Genomic DNA, 20,201 nt, shown 5'->3' with positions numbered 1-20,201 from the left:
TCCAGCACAGTAAGAGAGAGGGATAAGAAGGAACCTTAACACAATGAGTAATGTATTCACAACGTAACATTGCCTACAGATAACATCATGCAAATTGAGACTGATTCATACAAAATGTTTAACGACTGTTCTGTAACAACTGTTGTCTCTGCATGCAGTCCCTATACAGAAAGATCGCAATGCCCTGAGTGCGCTGCGGGTCTGTACAACTGGCACACATTAAATACCTCTCCGGTCAAGTCCATCATGACGAACAGAAGGGCTTTTAGAAAGGTTTGTTGATTCTGAAGCACCCAAATCAGAGGAAGGCGTTCCATCAGGAACTTAATTGAGACCACTCCGCCGAGCTTTGCATACCAAGCTTGCTCGTAGCAGCAGGCACATAGACGCTCCACAATGTAAGAAAACAAAGGAAGCTGGCAAGCCTGAAAATAAAAAATAGGTACTGTACTTTAATATTCCATTGTGACGGACAATTTAATAAAATCACCCAAAATTATTTTTGTATTTAACACACTGCTCCATCTACTGAGAGTTTTTATCTAGAATGAAAAATATGTTCAAATACAACATTTGTACATTTTTTCTGGGGGGGGGAGGATGGTAATAGACAGAAGTTGACAATATTTTGCAGCTTATTTTTATTTATAAAAGCTAAAAGATGACAATTAGCCTACTAAATACAGGTAAAATTATGAGGAAGAGGAGGAGGGGGGAGGAGGTGGTAGAGGAAGAAGAAGAGGAAGGAGAAGAGAAAGAAGGAGAAGAGGAAGAAGAGGAACAACAACAACGCTTTGAATGTCAAGAATTTGGAATCTTTCCGAAAGAGGTGGTCATATCATATCAATCTCGTCTTGGCCAAGCCATTGGACAAGAGTGGTTACAGATCAAACATGCAAGGGTGCAGTTACCCTTTCTTTTGATCCAAGGATAATGCTGGCAACATCAAATATCACAGCCAAAGCAACTTCTCCTATCTTGCACAGCTCCTTCTCTTCATAGGCCATGCAAATCGCTATGGCGTCAATCAGTACAAGCGGATCCATGCCCTTTGACCCATTCTCCTCACTGTGAAACATGGCCGTGCTGGGCTGGCTGCCAACTTGATAGCACTGCAAGAGGAATGGTCCTAGGGAACAAGAGAATCATATTCACAAAAGGCAAAACAACAAGTAATAATTCAATGCAAGGGGGTAAAATTGGTTAAGCTAGTTATTTTACAGATTTTCCATAAGACAGAACCATTTTTTGTCTTTTTAAACAAGATAGGTTTGTGGATTAAATTTTATGTGATGCTATTCTAATATGGCAACATTATCTTGCCACATTTAATAGAAAGTTAAAGGACTGGTCACCTTTAAATATATTAGGCCAAAAAATAGTTGGCACATCAAGATGGCCCTTCTGTGTGATCAAGTTTAGACGTTAGAAGTTTAGAATGTATACCATTGCCTTATATAGCCTAGGGAAAAACACTTTCAGTTTGGGTGTTCTGGGTAGCAGACACTGCTAAGCAGCCTTGGGATTGTCTGGAAGGCTTTGATATAGAAGTAGGTCTTTGAGAGCTCGTTTGAAGTTTTGTAGAGAGGTGGAAAGTCAGAAAGTGAGAGAGTTCCAGTGGCAGGGATCAGTATGGGCAAAATCTTGGAGGCGGGAGTGGGAGGACGTAATCAGTTGGGGGGAGAGGCGTCATTCATTTGTGGAACAAAGTGGGCAGACAGGAGTGCGAAGGGAGATAAGGTCAGAGATGTAAATAGTAGAAGATTGGGTGAGGGCTTTGTAGGTGAGTGTGAGGAGTTTGAATTCGGTTCGGAAGAGAAGCCAGTGTAGGACTTGTAGGAGAAGGGAGGCAGATGTAGCAAGTTTGGAGAGGAAGATGAGCCGGGCAACAGCATTGAGGACTGATTGGAATGCAAAGAGATGAGAGACAAGGAAGCCAGATAGGAGGTTAACAGTAGTCCAATCAAGAGATGCCCAGTATGAGGGTCTTAGTTGCCCTCCAGAGTGAGAAACAGTCTAATACTGTAGAGATTTCTGAGATCGAAAACAGGATTTTGATACTTACCGTTAAATCCATTTCTCCGATTCCACAGGGGACACTGGAGCTTCATGACAGTGGGGTATAGACGGTGGGTTGAGTTGAGCCCGGCACTTTAAAAATCTAAAAGTGTGACTGGCTCCTCCCCCTCTATGCACCATCAGTCCCAGTTTTAAAGAACTGAGCCCGAGAGGAGACGGAGAACAGACTGAAGAACAGAGAAGGAGAACAGAAAAAGAAACAATCCAACATACTGACACACTGCAAGAACACAGCAGGCTGCAGGGATGAACAGTCACACAACCAGAACAGACCAAACTGCAACAGAACGGAAGCAGAACAAGTAACTGATAAACAGGCAAGAAGCACTGGATGGGCGTCCAGTGTCCCCTGTGGAATCGGAGAAATGGATTTAACGGTAAATACCAAAATCCTGTTTTCTCCTTCATCCACTAGGGGACACTGGAGCTTCATGACAGTGAAGTCCCAAAGCTACCCTCCTGGGGGGGAAAGTGCTGAACGCCCTGCAAGACACGGTGACCAAAACTTGAAGCAGAAGCCGCAAAAGTGTCAAATCTGTAGAAACGTACAAAAGTATGAACCGAAGACCACGTAGCTGCTCTACAAAGCTGTGAAGCTGAGACACCTCTACGTGCCGCCCAAGAGGTACCCACAGAGCGCGTACAATGCGCCGAAATGGATACCGGCGGTGGTCGAGCAGAAGCAACATATGCCTGACGAATAGTCAGACGAATCCACCTGGCCAAGGTCTGCTTAGACGCAGGCCAGCCACGCCGATTGGCATCATAAAGGACGAACAGAGCCTCTGATTTCCGTAGTCCTTCAGTACGGGACACATAAATGCGAAGTGCCCGAACCACATCCAAGGAGTGAGAATCCCCGGAAGAGTCCGACAACGCTGGCACTACAATCGGTTGATTCAGATGAAACTCCGAGACCACCTTGGGCAAAAAGGAAGGGCTGGTACGAAGTTCCACCCGATCCGTGTGAAAAATCAAGTAAGGGGAACGGCAGGACAAACCTCCAAGTTCAGACACTCGTCTGGCCGAAGCCAGGGCCAATAAAAGGATCATCTTCCAAGTCAAATACTTCAATTCCACATCCTGCAAAAGCTCAAAGGTGGATGACTGAAGAAAAGATAAAACAAGATTCAGGTCCCAAGGAGACGTGGGTGGCACAAAGGGGGGCTGAATTCTAAGTACACCTTGAAAGGTCTGAGCCTCCGGAATCAGAGCTAGGCGACGCTGGAAAAAAATATTAAGTGCACTTTAAGCGATCCCAAGCGTAGGCCCGCATCAAGACCTTTTTGAAGAAAAAGAAGAAGACGCGGTACATGAAAAGAGGAAGTGGAAGATCCACAACCTTCACACCAGGAGATATAAGTCCTCCAAATGCGATGATAATGCGCTGATGTTACCGGTTTTCTAGCCCTAAGCATGGTAGGAATGACCGACCTAGGAACACCATGGCTTTTTAGGATGGCGGTCTCAATAGCCACGCCGTCAAACGAAGCCGCCATAAATCCGGGTACACACATGGACCCTGGTGTAGAAGGTCCGATCGTAGCGGAAGAGGCCAAGGTTCGTTTGCCAGAAGGAATACTAGATCGGAGTACCAAACCCGACGAGGCCAATCCGGAGCCACTAGGAGGACGGTGGACGACTCTCGTTTGATCCGCTTGAGAATCCGAGGGAGAAGCGGAAACGGTGGGAACAGGTACACAAGGCTGTACGGCCAAGGGATCAGTAAAGCATCTGCTCCCACCGCTGCCGGATCCATGGTCCTGGAGCAGTAAAGGGGTAGTTGATGATTCATCCGTGATGCCATCAGATCTATCTGAGGTTTCCCCCATCTGCAAACGAGTTGACGGAAGACCTCGGGATGAAGGGACCACTCCCCGGGATGAAGATCCTGACAACTGAGGTAGTCCGCTTCCCAGTTGTCGACTCCCGGAATAAATACTGCGGAGATGATCTCTACGTGTTTTTCTGCCCACAGAAGGATGCGACTGGCTTCTCTCATTGCCAGACGACTGCGGGTTCCTCCTTGGCGATTTATGTGGCGTTGTCGGATTGTATACGAACCGGAAGTCCTCGTAACAGAGGAGCAGCCTGTATCAAGGCTCTGTAGACTGCCCGCAGTTCGAGAACGTTGATTGGTAAGAGGGATTCCTGCTGAGACCAACGCCCCTGGAAGTGATTGTCCAGAACCACAGCTCCCCATCCGCGGAGGCTGGCGTCCGTGGTGACCAAGGTCCAATTCCAAATTCCGAAGCGCCGATCCGCTAACAGATGCTCCGTCCGAAGCCACCAGAGCAAGAATATGCGGGTCCGGGGAGACAGATGCACCAGCCGATGCATCTGTAGGTGGGACCCGGACCATTGAGACAGAAGATCCAGTTGAAAAATTCTGGAGTGAAATCTGCCGTATTGGATGGCCTCGAAAGAAGCCACCATCTTTCCCAGGAGACGGACGCAAAGATGCACAGACACTTTCCTGGGTCTGAGCACCAAACAAACCAGCTCCTGTATGGCTATGGCCTTGTCCCGTGGCAGGAATATACGAAGCAGAACAGTGTGTAGAATCATTCCTAGGAACTGAAGTCTCTGCAACGGCATCAACTGAGACTTCTGGAAGTTCACAATCCATCCGTGTTGAATGAGAATCTGATGTGTAAGGGACACTTGGTGTAAAAGGACTTCTGCCGTCGGAGCCTTGATGAGTAAGTCGTCCAGGTACGGAACTATCATCACCCCCGAGAGCGCAAGTGAGACACCATGACGGCCATCACTTTGGTGAATACCCTGGGAGCTGACGAGAGACCAAACGGCAGGGCCTGAAACTGGTAATGAGCTTCCCTGATGGCAAATCTGAGGAAAGCCTGGTGAGGAACCCAAATCGGAACATGCAGATAGGCGTCTTTGATGTCTATCGACACCAGAAACTCTCCTGCCTCTAGTCCCGCAATGACAGAATGGAGAGACTCCATCTTGAACCTGTGAAATGAAAGATACTGGTTCAAGGATTTCAGATTCAGAATGGGTCTGACTGACCCATCCGGTTTCGGAACCACAAAAAGGTTTGAGCAAAACCCTTGTTGTCTTTGTGCAGTGGCAACAAGAACCTCGGCCAGCAAAAGTTTGTTGATCGCTTGACGCAAAATTAGCTGCTTCAAGGGATCGACGGGAAAACCTGTTGTAAAATAACGCACAGGAGGAGTGAAGGCGAACTCGATCTTGTATCCCTGAGATACCAGATTCAGAACCCAAGTGTCTGGAGAAGTCCGTCTCCAAACCTCCGAGAAACGCTGGAGACGAGCCCCCACCTTCGGATTTCCGAGATGGGATGGAAGCCCGTCATGCCACAGTCTTGTCTGCTGGCTTAGGATCTGGACAGCAGGCATTAGTCGCTTGACGTCCTCTAGCATGGCCTCCTCGCCCCGCTGAAGACGAACCTCTCGGTCGTCCCTGAAATCTCGCAGATGCTCGAAAGAAACGAAAGGAATGTCCCCTAAACGATCGACGCGGAGGAGGTGCTTATGAAGGTAGAAAAGTACTCTTACCTCCAGTGGCCAGCGAGATCCACTTGTCCAGCTCCAGACCGAATAAAATATCGCCTGTGAAAGGAAGAGCTTCAACCGCTCTTTTTAACTCAGCATCCGCTTGCCAGGCACGAAGCCAAAGTGCCCGGCGAGCAGAGACCGCCGATATCTCTGGAGGCGTCTCCTAAGTATACTGCAGACTCCTGAATATGTTCTGCCAAGGTAATCAGATCTGCCCGCGGAGAGTTGGATTTAAGACCCTCAGTCAATTGTTCCACCCATTTTTCCACAGCCTTGTTGACCCAAGAGCCTACCAAGGCCGGCCGGAGAAGTGCACCTGCAGCCGTATAAATAGATTTCAAAGTGGTTTCTAATCTCCGCTCTGAGGTTTCCTTCAACGTAGTAGCTCCTGGAACAGGTAACGTGGTCTTCTTTGACAACCGAGAAACCAAAGAATCCGCAGGTGGCGGGGTTTCCCACCTTTTTCTATTTTCCCCTGGAAACGGGTAAAGAGAGAAAAAACGCCTAGGAATCTGGAATTTACGGTCCGGATTCTGCCAGGCTGCCGTCATCTGTTCATCCAACTGGAGAGAAACAGGGAATGTGACAGCAATCTACTGTGATCTGGCAAATAAGGAGTCTTCTAACGATTCTGGAGCTTCTGGGCCAGAAATCTTAAGAACTTCCCTCACCGCTAGGATGAGTGCATCAATACCTTGCATTGCCTCAGGTTCTTGTGAGTAAGTCTCTACATCTGATTCGTCCAGCATCTCCCCTTCCTCCTCCTGAGACGAGTGATCCGCTGCAGAATCCTCATCTGACTGGAGAACCGCCGGAAGAGCTCTCTTCTTAGATGGGCGACTTACCGTAGCCTCAGGAGCTTTAGACGCAGAGCCCATAACCTGAGCAAGGCTATTCATCGAGCAGACTAAATTCTGACCCCACGCTGGTTCTGGTGCAAGAAAAGAAGGGTGAGATGTGCTAGGTAAATCTCTGGCAGCCTTCCGAGCGGCTAATTCAGAAAAAAGATCCGCCCAGACCCCTGCCAAACTATTTATTAAGGAGGGAGTGACAGACTGCGTGTTAGCACTCTCTGCTTCACACGTCTCGCACAGGGAAGACCCTTCGGAGCGAGCATGGGTACATTTTTTCCTGCACTTAGTGCAGGCAAACAGTTTTTGTGAAGCAGCTTTATCTGTTCTGGAAGTCATTTACTCACAGACAGACACCACATACAGCTCAGTAATGCAGAAGGAGTATAGGGAGAAGCAGAATTTCAATAATAATGCTACTCAAGTATTGGGAGCAGACAGAACAATATAGGGAGGAGCAGAATTTCAATAATAATGCTACTCAATTAGAAAAGATAGGGTAGTCAAAGCTACCTTACTGTAATTACAGACCCCTTGCAGCAGAAGCTGTCTCTCAGTGCCTCCAGGGAGCCCCCCGTTATCAGGACACAGCTTAACTATACTGAGGCGCCACTCCCTTATTCAGAGCGCGCCAAACTAGCCAAGGTAGTGAAGGAGGAAGAGGAGGAGGGACTATAAGCTCCACCCCCTATCTATAATGGCTGCCGCTATTATATGCGCGCGGCTTATACTTCTCTTCACAGCCGCGCTACACTGCGGGGGCCAGCGGCACGACCGCCGCAAGCCGCTCTGATTTACGCGCCAGTGCCTTCACACAAGCACCGGCACGCAGAGGTAGGACCGCCGCTGAGCAGAGCTCGCCTACCTAACAGCCAGCGCCGATGTTTTTCAGCAAACACCAGCGTGGCACTGACAGCCGCGCGCTGTCAAAAGCCCAGCAATTATTTCTACCTCTCCTGCTAGTCAGGAGAGGTGTGCATACTTACGGAGCTGCTGCGGCCAGAGCGCTGGGCAGTGAGGGGAGAGTGGGGACCCGGACACATGCCGGTGTCAGCTGTGGCGGGCCCCGCTGAGTCTGATGACTCCTTAACTGAAAAAGAACAGCCTCCCCTCCATAGGGTGACCGGACACAGGCTGCAGTAGCCGTGGCGGTACCCTCTCTGGCGGCTCCCACGTTGCAGGCAGACTGTCACAGCCAACAGTCTGCCTGTCCTCTTGCTTGATTCTTTTACAAAAATCATATAAAAATTAATATAAGGGCTGGAGACAGCCCCCTGTGCACCGGCTCTACTCGGGCACATTCTAAAAACTGGGGCTGATGGGGCATAGAGGGGGAGGAGCCAGTCACACTTTTAGATTTTTAAAGTGTTGGGCTCAACTCAACCCACCGACTATACCCCACTGTCATGAAGCTCCAGTGTCCCCTAGTGGATGAAGGAGAAACACCAGGAATGTGAAAGGTACTGAATGTGTGGTTTAATTCGGATATCAAAATACAAACAATGTTATAGATAGAACTACGTTTACAAATAATGAAGCTATATAATAACCCCCTAAGGTCTGTCCAGTCTCCAAAATGCTTGCACAGTGGGAGCTGGGGCACGTGCCACCCCTCCAACAGCTCCCACTGCAGCAAGCAACAGGACAGATCTGGACGGGGACCACTCTGAACCGGAAAGAGGTAAGTATATATAAACATCAGGGACAGGGAGGGGGTGGGGCAAGGGCGGGCCGAGGTGACCCAGTATATACCGGGTCCAGTACACTAGTAGCTTATAGAGATAGATGTAACTAAAGTATAATAAGAGAATAATTAAAAACACCATTATGGTAGTCAATAAAGCAAAGGGTTCAAGGAGAACTAAATAAGGGCAGTCACTAAAGCATATCACATGTTTTTACTCACCGCACTGCTGAGCTACAGCGACCATAGTGTAATGGCGGATTAGGCTGGCAACAAAGGGGAGTGCACTAGGCCTCAGGTCCTTGATGACAGCAGACATGAAGGCTCCAGTTAAGGCCTGCTCAAAGGTTTTGCGGGCCGGAGTGTCCTGTGCTTTGTACCGATGTGAAATGATGACACTGGGGATAGACTTTTCTGTGAAACTGAAAAACAGAGGGGAATAAATTAAAAACAACCATCAGCAACAGAGCTTGAAGACCATATATTCTGCTTTTAAACAAGCTTCTCAGCCTATACATCCCCCCATCTGGGACAGGGCTAATTCAGCTCATCTATTTCATTTTGTCACCTATTAAGCTGAAACATTATATATGACGCAATTGACAGTGAGCGCTGGATGCCAGTAGTTCTGTAAACTGGCTCCATGTAATCGGAGTGTGGGCAAAATAGGGAGAAAGACTATTACACAAATTGCTTTTTATGACTTTACAAGGGGAAACATTTTTGATGTTTAAAAGGGATGAAGATTTGCACAAAAAAGCTACTTTCACTATCCTCCAAGTATATAGTAATAAAGGTTTAATATACAATATACTGGACTACACAAAAGAGTCAATAGCATGAACAGGGAACTAGTAGTATTGTATAAACACACGTCCATCACTCTTATTGCAATGTTCTCACCAAGCTCACATAATCATTATCATCAAAACATAAATTGGCTATATGAAATGAAAAAAAATATGTATTGCTCTGTTCATCCAATAGGGGGCACTGCATTACCACAGGTTAGAGTGTGCAGCTTGCTAGGAGCTTGGGCACTTTAAATTTCTTGGCAAATGGCTTAAGCTCATCCCCCATTATACCCCATTGGCAACCTGAGAAGTGGTGCTGGATGTTTGTTTGTTTTGTGGCTGATTTTCTTTGCAGGTATATTATTTTTACAGTGTCTGTGTTAATATTCACCAGTGTCCTTCAGACATGGGATCACCTTTGGGGTCGATGGGGACATGGCAACTGTCAAAGTTTGGTGTGGCAGCAAGGTGTCTCCCTGCTCCTAGTAGTATTTGAGGGTAAGGTTCTACCTGCAGTTCAGCCATTGCACGAGGTAGTTGCAGAGTGTCCAGTATTGGGGAAGAAGGATCATGTGAGAGTTTTCAGCCATGGTAGCCCAGGACTGGCGTTAGGAGAGCAATGAGGGTTGTCCTTTGGACGGCTGCTGCGTTGGGCCCTGGGATAAAGTAGCATCCCTTGATCCACTGGTGGGAATTCCCACTTGGCAAGCCCACCAGAAAAGTTACAGCAGCAACTCCTTATAATCCATATTTGCCCTCTCATCTACAAGGCAAGCAGTGGCGAGGTCTATTAGGGGCATAGTCAGCATGACGGGCAGGTGGCCCATAGGTGTACTACTGTGGTGGGTGCGCCTTTCAACTGTTAAACCTTATGATTCTGTTCTAGAGCCAATAGTCCGATTCTACCACAGATACCTGGGTGAGAGGCATCCCTTGAAGTTCCCGCCCAGGCAGTTATTTTTTAAACCAGCTATCCTGGAGACATAAAAAAGGTTTTGCTCTAAAGAAACCACTTCTTTCAGCAAGTAGTCAGCCCGGACCCAGAACAGCAGAAAGATTTGGACTTTTACACACATTTCTCTCTCTGGTCCTAAAACCAGATGGTTCAATCTTTTGTGAACCCAAAATCCCTAAATTCCCTGTACAAAGTAGACCGGTCCATGTTGAAGTCATTGTGGACAGCATTGAACAAAAGGAGTTCATGGGATCCATAGACATCGAGGACATGCGACTGATGTTCCAATCTTGGGGGTACAGCAGTGCCTCCCCATGTTTGCTATTCAGTCCCATAATTTTTAGTTTCAGGCCTGACCACGGCTCCTAGGGCGTTCATAAAGATCATGACAGTTATAGCTGCCTTTTTAGACTCAGGTCAGGGGGTTTAGAGGGGCGACAGTCCTCCAGAACCAAAAACGATCTACTGTCCAGCCATGCTACAGACTTTTCTGGTGACAACCCAGGTTTTGTAGATTCACACTGAGTTTTTTCAATCTCAATAAACGCAACCTAACTCCTTAATAGCGGCTGATCTTCTTGGGCTTTCTGTTGTACACCCATCAGCAGTGTGTGTTCTTACTACTATAGAAGATAATCCTCTCACTACGGGTACAATTGAAGTCCCTGATGGCTCACAGACAGGTGTCAGACCACTTTATACAAAGTTGTTCCAAATCAAACATTATTTTGAATAGAAAATGTCTCAGCAGTACTTAAAAAGTCAGTTCTTCAGACTGTCCCCAGATGTGCATCTGCTGGCGGCTGATAGGCGACAATCTATTGAGGAGTGTCGTCCTCTATCTAGAACTGGATGATGCTGATGGATATAGCTTGTGAGGCTGGTGGGCAGTTGCTCTTCAGCACTGGTTAGAAGGTCTTGGGACTACAAAGCTGCTGATAAAAATGCCCTTTTTGGTAAGGAATGGTCATCAAAATCTAAAGCTGGCCACACACTAGACCAACTTTCATCCAACCAGCCAACTTGATTGGTTGGAATGAAAATCTGGTAAGGTATAGGAGTAAATGATGATCAACAATTTGCTCCTAAATGCCAGAAAACAGATGAAAATGGTCGTTCAGACAAGTTTGTTAAATGTTTGATCTAAACTATTTGTTCAAACAACAGTTTTGGTCCATTTTCCAGTGTTTGGGAGCAAATTGCTGATTGTATACCTTACCAGATTTTCATTCCAACCAATCAACTAGTTGGATGTAAGTTGGTCTAGTGTGTGGCCCGCTTAAGTGTTTATTAAACTGCAGATAACACAAGAAGCAACAATACCAGCATTAGAACTTTATACCAATTAACATTTTTTGGGATGCGAGTACTCACCCCTTTTTCCTTCCCCTCTTTTTTAACTTATTCTTCATTTTTATTTTTTATTTATTCCTGTTTGTGCAATATTTTTTCACAATCAAAAAGGTACCCATCTCCATTGGAGAAGTAACACTGTGTTTTTAAATAACACCCTTTTAATTGTCATACTTTGTTGCAAATTTAGCTACATGTGGTTATCTGTGGATCCAAGAGTCTTTGTTTTATAATCCAATTTCTTATCAGATGTAGTTTATTATATTGAGATTGAGCGCTGCTGTTCAACAACTCCTAGATATCGTGAGCATATTTGTTCACCAGCTCTCAGTCACCTGCAATTAAAGCCAATCCTATTTGGTGTAAGTGCGTTTCTGTCTCTGTTTAAAATTACAGTAACCCATCCTTACTTTTCTTATCCTATGTTAGATCTCCACTTCTCTTCCCAGTTGCACCATTCTAAATATTAGGATGTGTCACATCTTATCCAGATATCAGGAGATGACTTTACTGCGCTCAAGAAATATTTTACATTAAGCAAACAGGTGTTCTCAGCATCAGCCCCAATATGCGCCAGACAAAACAATGCTTACTTTGGATGTGCCAGGAGCTGGTACAAGGCATGTTTATTATCATCCAAGCTCATCATCGCCACTAGGAAACATTTGATCACCTCCCAAGCCTGTCTCCGATAGTACGGCTCAGTGTTTGCGCTTTTTAAACAATCCAAGGCTGTCTCAATGGCCTAAAGAGTGCAAACAGTCATTAAACTCCTTACAAAAACACACATGGCCCATGTCTCCAAGGAAATTTGTTTAAAGGATCAGAATGTTTTAATAGCAAATTCTTTTAACTTGCTACAACAAAACTTTACGTATCTTTACACAGCCAAACAAGTTAGACTTTAAACATATGCCGACCCACATCTAAATAGTCAACATTAAACAGATTAAAGCATCACTCAATCCAAGACTTATCATTTATATGAATGAGGTATTCAATTGGACAGTTGCAGCTCCCTGGGGGAGATGTACTAAGTCTTGGGAAGAGATAAAGCGGAGAGAGATAAAGTACCAACCAAAAGCCCCTAACGGTCACTTTACAGGCTGTGATTAAAAAATGCCGGGTAGGAGCTGATTAGTTGGTACTTTATCACTCTCCAAGGCTTAGTACATCTCCCCCCCCCCCCCCCCACTCACTATTATATCTCTAAGAAGCAGGCCGGTTCCCTAGAATTATTGAAATCTGAATTGCCTGTTGGCCTGGCCAGCCTGTCGCAACATCCACTCCTGCTCTGATACAGTAAATTGACAGCTGCTCAGGAAGCAGAGGAAAAATTACTATACTCTCTTGTGAATAAAGAGTTCGGCTAAACCCAAGAGTGTTGCAACAATTGATCAAACACATCCCTTAAAAGGAGGGATAACAGCAAAAATTAAGCTGCTGTTTATGGCACAAATTATCTGAAAAAGTGTTCCCTCTCATAATTTGTGCCGTACACAGCAGCTTCATTTTTGCTGTTATGCCTCCTTTTAGGGCAGGGATGGGGAAGCTCCTGCCCGGGGGCCGTATGAGGCCCTCAGAATCTTTTGGTCTGGCCCTGTGAGCTTTTTTTCTGCTAGCTTCATCTGGCTAGCAGTTTGCCTAGAATGGCAGCCTGCAGCCAGAATCTATGCAGCAGTGCCACCTGGAGCGTCCTTAGGATGCTTCAGATGGTCACACCGCTGCCCTTACAGCTCCCTGGAGCATCCTCAGGATGCTCCGGGCATTTCCCTAATCACCGGCAATTGTGGTCCCCACCCGTGTGATGTCACGTGGAGGGGGCGTGGCCTGCCCCGGGCCCGCAAATAAGGTTATATATGTCAAAATGGCCCTCGGCATAAAAAAAGGTTCCCCACCCGTTTTAAGGGATGTGTTTGATCAATTGTTGCAACACTCTTAGGTTTAGCCGTACTCTTTATTCACAAGAGAGTATAGTAATTTAAGATTTGGTTACATTTCACCGTCATTTTAATGCTCTAAAGAACATTGGAAGTATTTTGAAAGAATAGTTGTGGCTATTGAGAAACAATATACAATAGACCACTTTATTAGGTTCTTCAGAATCGAAGTATGAAGGGAGTATTAACAGTGGATGTTGAGGGGTCTTTACTATACCACCTTCCACCAAAGAGTTTCAGGGGTCCAATTACCCGAATAAGAAAAGGACAAAATATACTACAGTATATTAAATTTACCTTACACAACCATATAATGTAGCTAAAAAAATATAAATCTAATTTAAAGGAGTGTTGAATAAGACATTTAAATGCTCACCTGATTGTAACACGAATTTCATACCTGATTAAACCATAATTAATGTGAATCTGAGACTGACCTTTAAAGATCACAACAAAACGAAATATCACTGTGAGCCTCTGGGATAGATTTATACACAGACGTAAACAACCTTTTAAATGATTTAACAGGAAAAATAAACTTCCATTTTCAACATAAATTAACATTTTAGATTTTTAAGCCATGTCCAAAATAGAAACAAATTAAAAAAAAAATAAAAATAAAAGTTGATAAGAGTATTGTTTGAAACGAATGAAAAATAAGGTGGGATAGAGGCAGGAGATTCCAAACAGCAAAGCTACAAAATCCTAAAGGTTCGATATAGGTATCTATAGGCATGTATTTAGTTTAAAGAAATATTTATTTGATTTTTTTCACAATTGCTCTTTATTTTTCCTTTTAATATTGGTAAATGTATGTTTTTTATACAAGTTCCTATATATATACATACACACACACACATATATATATATACACACACACTAAATATGTATTTTTGGTTACTAAATAGTTTTTTTTAAATATATTTTCCAATATTGGTCTAATTGGGCAGACCACTAAATAACACCGTAGTGTTTTAGCGCTGTAGTAATGTTTTAGAGAGAGACAAATAACATCAGAGTGCTGCACTCGGCGGTCTGATCAAGGCACAAGTCGTGAGTTCCTAATCCAGCAACGTTTTGGGCTTTAATTGCCCGTCACATATGTAGCCTGAAGATGGGCAATTAAAGCCCGAAACTTTGCTGGATTAGGAACTCACCACTTGTGCCTTGACTAGAACGCCAAGTGCCACACTCTGATTGTTGTTTATACTGATATATATATATATATATATATATATATATATAATTAGTTGCAGCTACCTCACAGTAACTGCTTTTGCACTATTGCTCCCTTTTTTCCCCTTTCCCCATTCTGCTCAGCGTTAAATTATTGTTTGTATTTTCCGTTACAGGTATCCTGCTTGCTCAGCGGCCAGTCAGGTTTTGTCTGCCAGAGTGGTAAATATATTGAGCTGGCTTCAATATTAATTGTACGAACTTGAGGACAAAGCAGACCCTGTTGGCCCCTAAATGCCCACTGCATGCTTTTGTGATGTGCTACTGTGTCTGAAGATGCAGCAACGGATCATCTGCAGGTGGATAGTGAAACATGCAGCCACAAGTCACTGCTTACTTTCAATGGGGTACTTGTAAGAGATTGTAGCCCACAGTAAAGATAACGCCTAATAAAAGCAGAAACATTATATCAAGAGGTAACATTTTATAAAAAGACACTATATACAAAGTTATATCATTGTTTTTCCTACAAAACCTAGGGGCAATTTAACAAAAGGCTGTATAGAATGGATGATCCTTTTTTGGAAATAATGTCTCCATGCTGCCTTACTGAGGCAACTAGACACAGGGACCAGCCAGGCAGTGGTAGCTATAGCATATTATTAAGTACAAAGAAAAATAGTTAAAGTTATTACAAACTGGATGATTCAGGCCATTTTCAAAATGAATCATCTCAAACCATCTTATACGCACTAGTGTTGAAGCCAGGCCGGCACGGTCTCCACAAAAACCTATATAATGATGTGCATCATAACCCCTCTTCTGATTACCATTACACATTAAGCCATATACTGTACTTCCCTGGTGTCTACGCCTTAGATAGAAGTCTTACATACACACACACTAACCTGAAGCCAGGGGGCAGTATAGAGTAGGCCGCAGGGGTCGTCAACCTTTGGCCCTCCAGCTGCTGTGAAACTACACATCCCAGCATGCCCTGCCACCATTTTGATATAACAGCATGCTGAAACTGTGGCAGGGAATCCTGGGATCTGTAGTTCCACAGCAGCTGGAGGGCCAAAGGTTGAAGACCCATGGAGTAGGGAGAAGAGGTTATATTTTGCATGGACGTTTCAAACCAAAGAGCCACTTTAAACATTCTGAACATTTTGGTTGCATTTAAAAATTTCCAGCCCAAGGTGACTATAAAACAGCGATGTAGATTGTGACGTGCTGTCGTGAAGAATCTAATGTTACCTTTTCCATTGGAAGCTGAATAGAAGCCTTGCAGTCCGCAAACTCCACAGTAACGCTGGGCCCTTGTATTTCGGTTACAACATACTGTAGCTTCTGCGATTCCTTCAGCATTTTCCTATTGCTCCCTCCAAATTTTCCCAGAACTCTGTATGCCACATGGGAAATGCTGTCTGATGGATTGCGCAGGGTTCTCCACAGTGCCTGGAACAATAGGGATTTCTTTCATTTGTTTAAAAGATATACTTTAGCGCCATGTCATGGGATCTCAGGGTTAACAATGATTTGCTTATAACCAAGTCAAAGCCCTACGGCACTCATGCTCCACAGGGATCCTCCATATTGTGAAATCTCTCGCAGTCACGTCACAAATCGGAGATCATTATTAAAAGCGCCAGTGTTCACTTTATCTGCACCTGGTAGATTCAATTATTGGTAACAGGAGAACTACACGGGCCTAAAGCTTTATGTGACACCTCAATCTATTCTGTAGCATCCATGGAAGATATAGAAAAGGGGGCCCTAGACTGCACACCCTGATAAAAAAAATATATATATATATATATATATATATATATATATATATATAGTGTGTGTGTGTGTGTATGTATATTATATACATATATACTGTGTGTGTATATATATATATATATATATATATATTTATTTATTTATTTTCCCAGGGTGTGCAGTCTAGGGCCCCCTTTTTATATACTCTATTTAGTGTGCTCACATGCTCACCTGAAGGTATGATACGCCTTCAGACTAGATTAGCACCCCTCCCCCATTGGTTTTAAGCAGGGATTCTGACTGCACCTTAGTACAAGGCACAATCCTAGGTAAGTCCTGTAAATTTTTATACTGCAGTGCAGCTATGGGTTGATTTTTGGGGCGTGGGTCCCCTGGATTGCTTTGGTTGCGCTGCTTCAGGGCATCACATTATAAACACTTTTTCTTTCTTTGCACTTTTAGCACCTTTATTGTTTGTTTAATATATATGTATTATTTTTAAACCTCTATTTTTCACCTTCTTATACGGTATATGCAGCAGTAGCTGCTCTTATCTATCTTACACGTCACCTTCCCTCATTAGAGTGATGCCCCTGGGGTGGCTCAGCTGGGCCTGTTTGGGGGTGTCCTGCGCTCTGGATTTCAACACCAGTATGTTAGGGACCTACCCTCAGAGGTTAGCTAGGCGCGGTGGGTAGGCCCATAACCATGGCCATAATTATACCAAAACCTCTATTGCCTTATGTATTATATATAATTAGTAATGTTGGAGTTGTGCACTTGTACTTGTTCTTCTTGTGTTTGCATTCAAGGAAGACCCAACAATGCTACAATAGAATCAGAGACTTAACACTGTCCGAGAATATGGAAGCTCATTCCAGCCACTTAAAGAGCATATTTATACACTGGTATCCTAGGAAAAGAATGAACATAAAATAAAACCCACAGACAGACAGCAATAGGCATGTGGGCACTCTGCCACCTCACACTATTTAAAATGAGTTAAAGAAGGCTTCAAAGTTTACGGTCACAAGTTTAGCTTTGGATAATATTTTATGTTGATTATCCGGATTGGGGAACAAATACACAGAAAATACCACTGAAATCACCTGGGAGATTAATCTAAATGGTTATCATTCTTGTGGGCACAAAGACAATTCCTGCTTCTAAACACCAGTTTTCCTGCACATATGCTGCCCCCTAGTGACGGAAATGCACATTACCTGCATGAGCTCAGCGCGGACAGGCTGAATGTGGTCATAGAGGAAATCAGGCTGCAGGTTGTCCACACACAGCTCCAGGGTCCTCAACCCCTGACTTACTAATGTCTGGGAGCCATTTAGAGCAGACACTAAGGGATCCATCAGCATGGGGAGGTATGGTAGAAGAGAACTCAGCCGAACAGGCACGGTGAGACAGAGCTCTACAAACAGATCCTTCATGTGCTGCTTGTGCAAGCCACTTTGTAACATGTTCAACCCTAAAATCAAATAAAAGTGTTGGAGATACAGCCTTGTCTGAATTAGGCAATATAGAGATGGTAAACAGACCAATTTCTACATCTGTCCTAATATATTGTACGAGATACAAGTGTCAAAGACTAGCAAACCAATATTACAGGACATCAATTGCTACTGTCACTTCTGCCTAGCGTCCAAGCAGGCTGGTATATCTCCCATGACACTCAGACAAATCACAGGACAGTCAAAGGTTTCAATGCATTGGAACAGCCACACTTCAAATCAAATATTAGACATTCAAGTCCAATATGCAGAAGAAAATGGACTGCCAATTTTCAGGCCCCAACCCTCCTCGCTCCCCCTTACTCTTGTCTATAGGATACCCATTGATATGGCATAACACAAGGGTCTGCTTAAGCAAAGTTGGACTCACCTTGCAAGAGATTGGGTAGTAATGGCAAAAACTCCTGGTACAGTAGATCATGACTACCTCCGCCAATGGACCTGAAGAGAGCCCGGAGCAGCAGGAAGTAATTGTACGGCTCCTTGGCAGTCTGTGCAAGCTCCATTGAGCTGTTCACAATTTTGTGCAAATGCGGCTGTAGAAGAGGAAGAAAACAGAAGTGGATAACATTATCTGCCAATGCTGCTGGATTACACCATGCTCAGTGTCATAGCATTGCCTATGCCTGTTATAGCTGGTAAGGATAATACAATGTGTACTACGCCATCACTGATAATTCCAATGTTAGAAACCACAGTAATAACATGGACCAGTCACTAGAAAAGGACAAGAAATGAAGGAAAGCGATAAAACACTAAACATTCATAAAGACAAAAACAAGGGCTTATGCCCCTTTATGTAATGTAAATAAAAATCACTTAATGTCATTTTCTGTTTGCATTTGCCTAACGGAAGAATTAGCACTAAATATATAACAAAATGCCTCTTCTCAATTAAAGTTTTATGAAATCTACCACCAGCGTTACAATCCCAACAACTACATGCAACCTGTCAATCGGCCGCTGTCTTTCTATTAAGACCAACAGCAGTGTGGTCAAATTGGGAAATATCCAGCTGTCAGGTAACCACACAGAGGATAACACTGCAGAAGACTGCACACTCCTAGTCCAACACCATGTACCAACATGCCCAAAAATGATCCTATTGATTTTCATATATATCCATTTCTTTGTACTAGACACAGAAGGCAACAAAACATGTTTGAGGTTGGAGCAGCTTTAAGTGATGCTCCATCATTTCAAAGAGAAAATTACATTTATCCAAATTCATTAACTACTCCATGTGAAGAAGAAATAAAAATCACGGCACAATTATCAGCAAGCACCGACAGTACAGTCACCAGAACATACTCATACGTTGGACCGGGCATGACGTATACAACAGGATTCTTGATTAAAAGACTACACTGCACGAAGCTTCATCTTTTCACCTTAAGCATTTGCTCATTATCTGCAGCAAACAGGGAAACAGAGCCAAACACCAGCTTGAACAGCTTGAGGTACAAGTTGGACAGCTCCACGTTGGAACCCATTTCCGGAAGCCTTTCCAGCAAATACTCCACTAGGATAGTAGCGAAGAGGGCTGACGTGGTGGGGTTCGCCAAGAAGGAATTGGCAACAATCTGAGAAAACAAGAAGCTGGTTCAAATTAAACATTCCTGAACAAAGAGACGATCCCTGGCACCCAATGGTCTATCGCATTTACAGCAGTTGTAAAATCGAGGAGCAGAGATAATTATGTCGATGGTACACATTTGCCTTAGACAGTAATCCGATTAGTGTCACATTTCACTCTGATCCAGGTTTTTTTTAACTCAATCAAAACATTGGAAAAATGTAAAGCATGAATTACATCTTATAATTGGTTCTCACAAAAATAAATCACTATGCACAGTAGGCAATGTTTTCGACTGGGAAATATCTTTATTGTATCAAAAGGATTAAAATTGTTTATCAACTTCCTAGCAAGACTAAAGGGCCAGATTCATTTAGCTGTAACAATTTACCACGCAAGGAAAAGTGCTAGTAACCTCGGTATCTTACACCCGAGGCTATTCCATTAGAAGCCCTTTTCCTCGCACGGTAAATCTGCGGATAACGCATGTTAACCCAAAGTTTCAAAACATAAGTACTCGGAGCTATGGGTTAACACATTCACGGAGTGAATTTCTGTTCAAGTCTCTCCCAGGCTTGGACAGAAATCTGCGTTAGGTGTAGCCTGCGGGCTGTGACAGACTACAACTGAATAGCCTTGGCCACTGCATTAGCCCGTAGTTAATTACCGCAGCTAATTGAATACGGCCCCTAATGATAATGTATTATGCACAAAGAACCTCACATAGCCCAAAGATATCACCCAGTTGCCAAGCTCCTAACATTGCCAAAGTTTCATTCTACGGGTGATCTACAAATGCAAGAAGGTTGATTATTAGCTTGTAGATAAGTTACTAAAACAAAATCTTTGGGCGTAGAGCGAGACATTTTCCAATACACAGATCAGTAATCCTACTGAAGGACACTGCTGCTGCCAGTGATACATCTAGCATACAGCTGCATAGCAAATGTAATTACAATGAGAA

At 44.1% G+C, this 20,201-nt stretch overlaps 1 protein-coding gene across 1 annotated transcript in view; it reads right to left on the bottom strand.

Annotated features, from left to right (window-relative positions):
- The window catches only part of TRRAP (transformation/transcription domain associated protein), a 159,652-nt gene that overhangs the window by 113,346 nt on the left and 26,105 nt on the right, over window positions 1–20,201 (bottom strand). Inside the window, exons 18-25 of the mRNA XM_088451971.1 lie at window positions 19,053–19,244; window positions 18,032–18,197; window positions 17,362–17,618; window positions 15,632–15,832; window positions 11,852–12,003; window positions 8,379–8,578; window positions 912–1,129; window positions 228–425 (exon numbers count right to left, since the gene is read on the bottom strand). Coding sequence (XP_088308097.1) covers window positions 228–425; window positions 912–1,129; window positions 8,379–8,578; window positions 11,852–12,003; window positions 15,632–15,832; window positions 17,362–17,618; window positions 18,032–18,197; window positions 19,053–19,244 — 1,584 coding nt within the window. The remainder of the gene's footprint in view (window positions 1–227; window positions 426–911; window positions 1,130–8,378; window positions 8,579–11,851; window positions 12,004–15,631; window positions 15,833–17,361; window positions 17,619–18,031; window positions 18,198–19,052; window positions 19,245–20,201) is intronic.

Source organism: Taudactylus pleione, unplaced genomic scaffold, assembly GCF_031769625.1.
Source record: "Taudactylus pleione unplaced genomic scaffold, aTauple2 ptg000032l, whole genome shotgun sequence".
NCBI lineage: Eukaryota > Metazoa > Chordata > Amphibia > Anura > Myobatrachidae > Taudactylus > Taudactylus pleione.
Note: the sequence above shows the minus strand (reverse complement) of the source record. Positions and strands in the feature narration are given on the sequence as shown.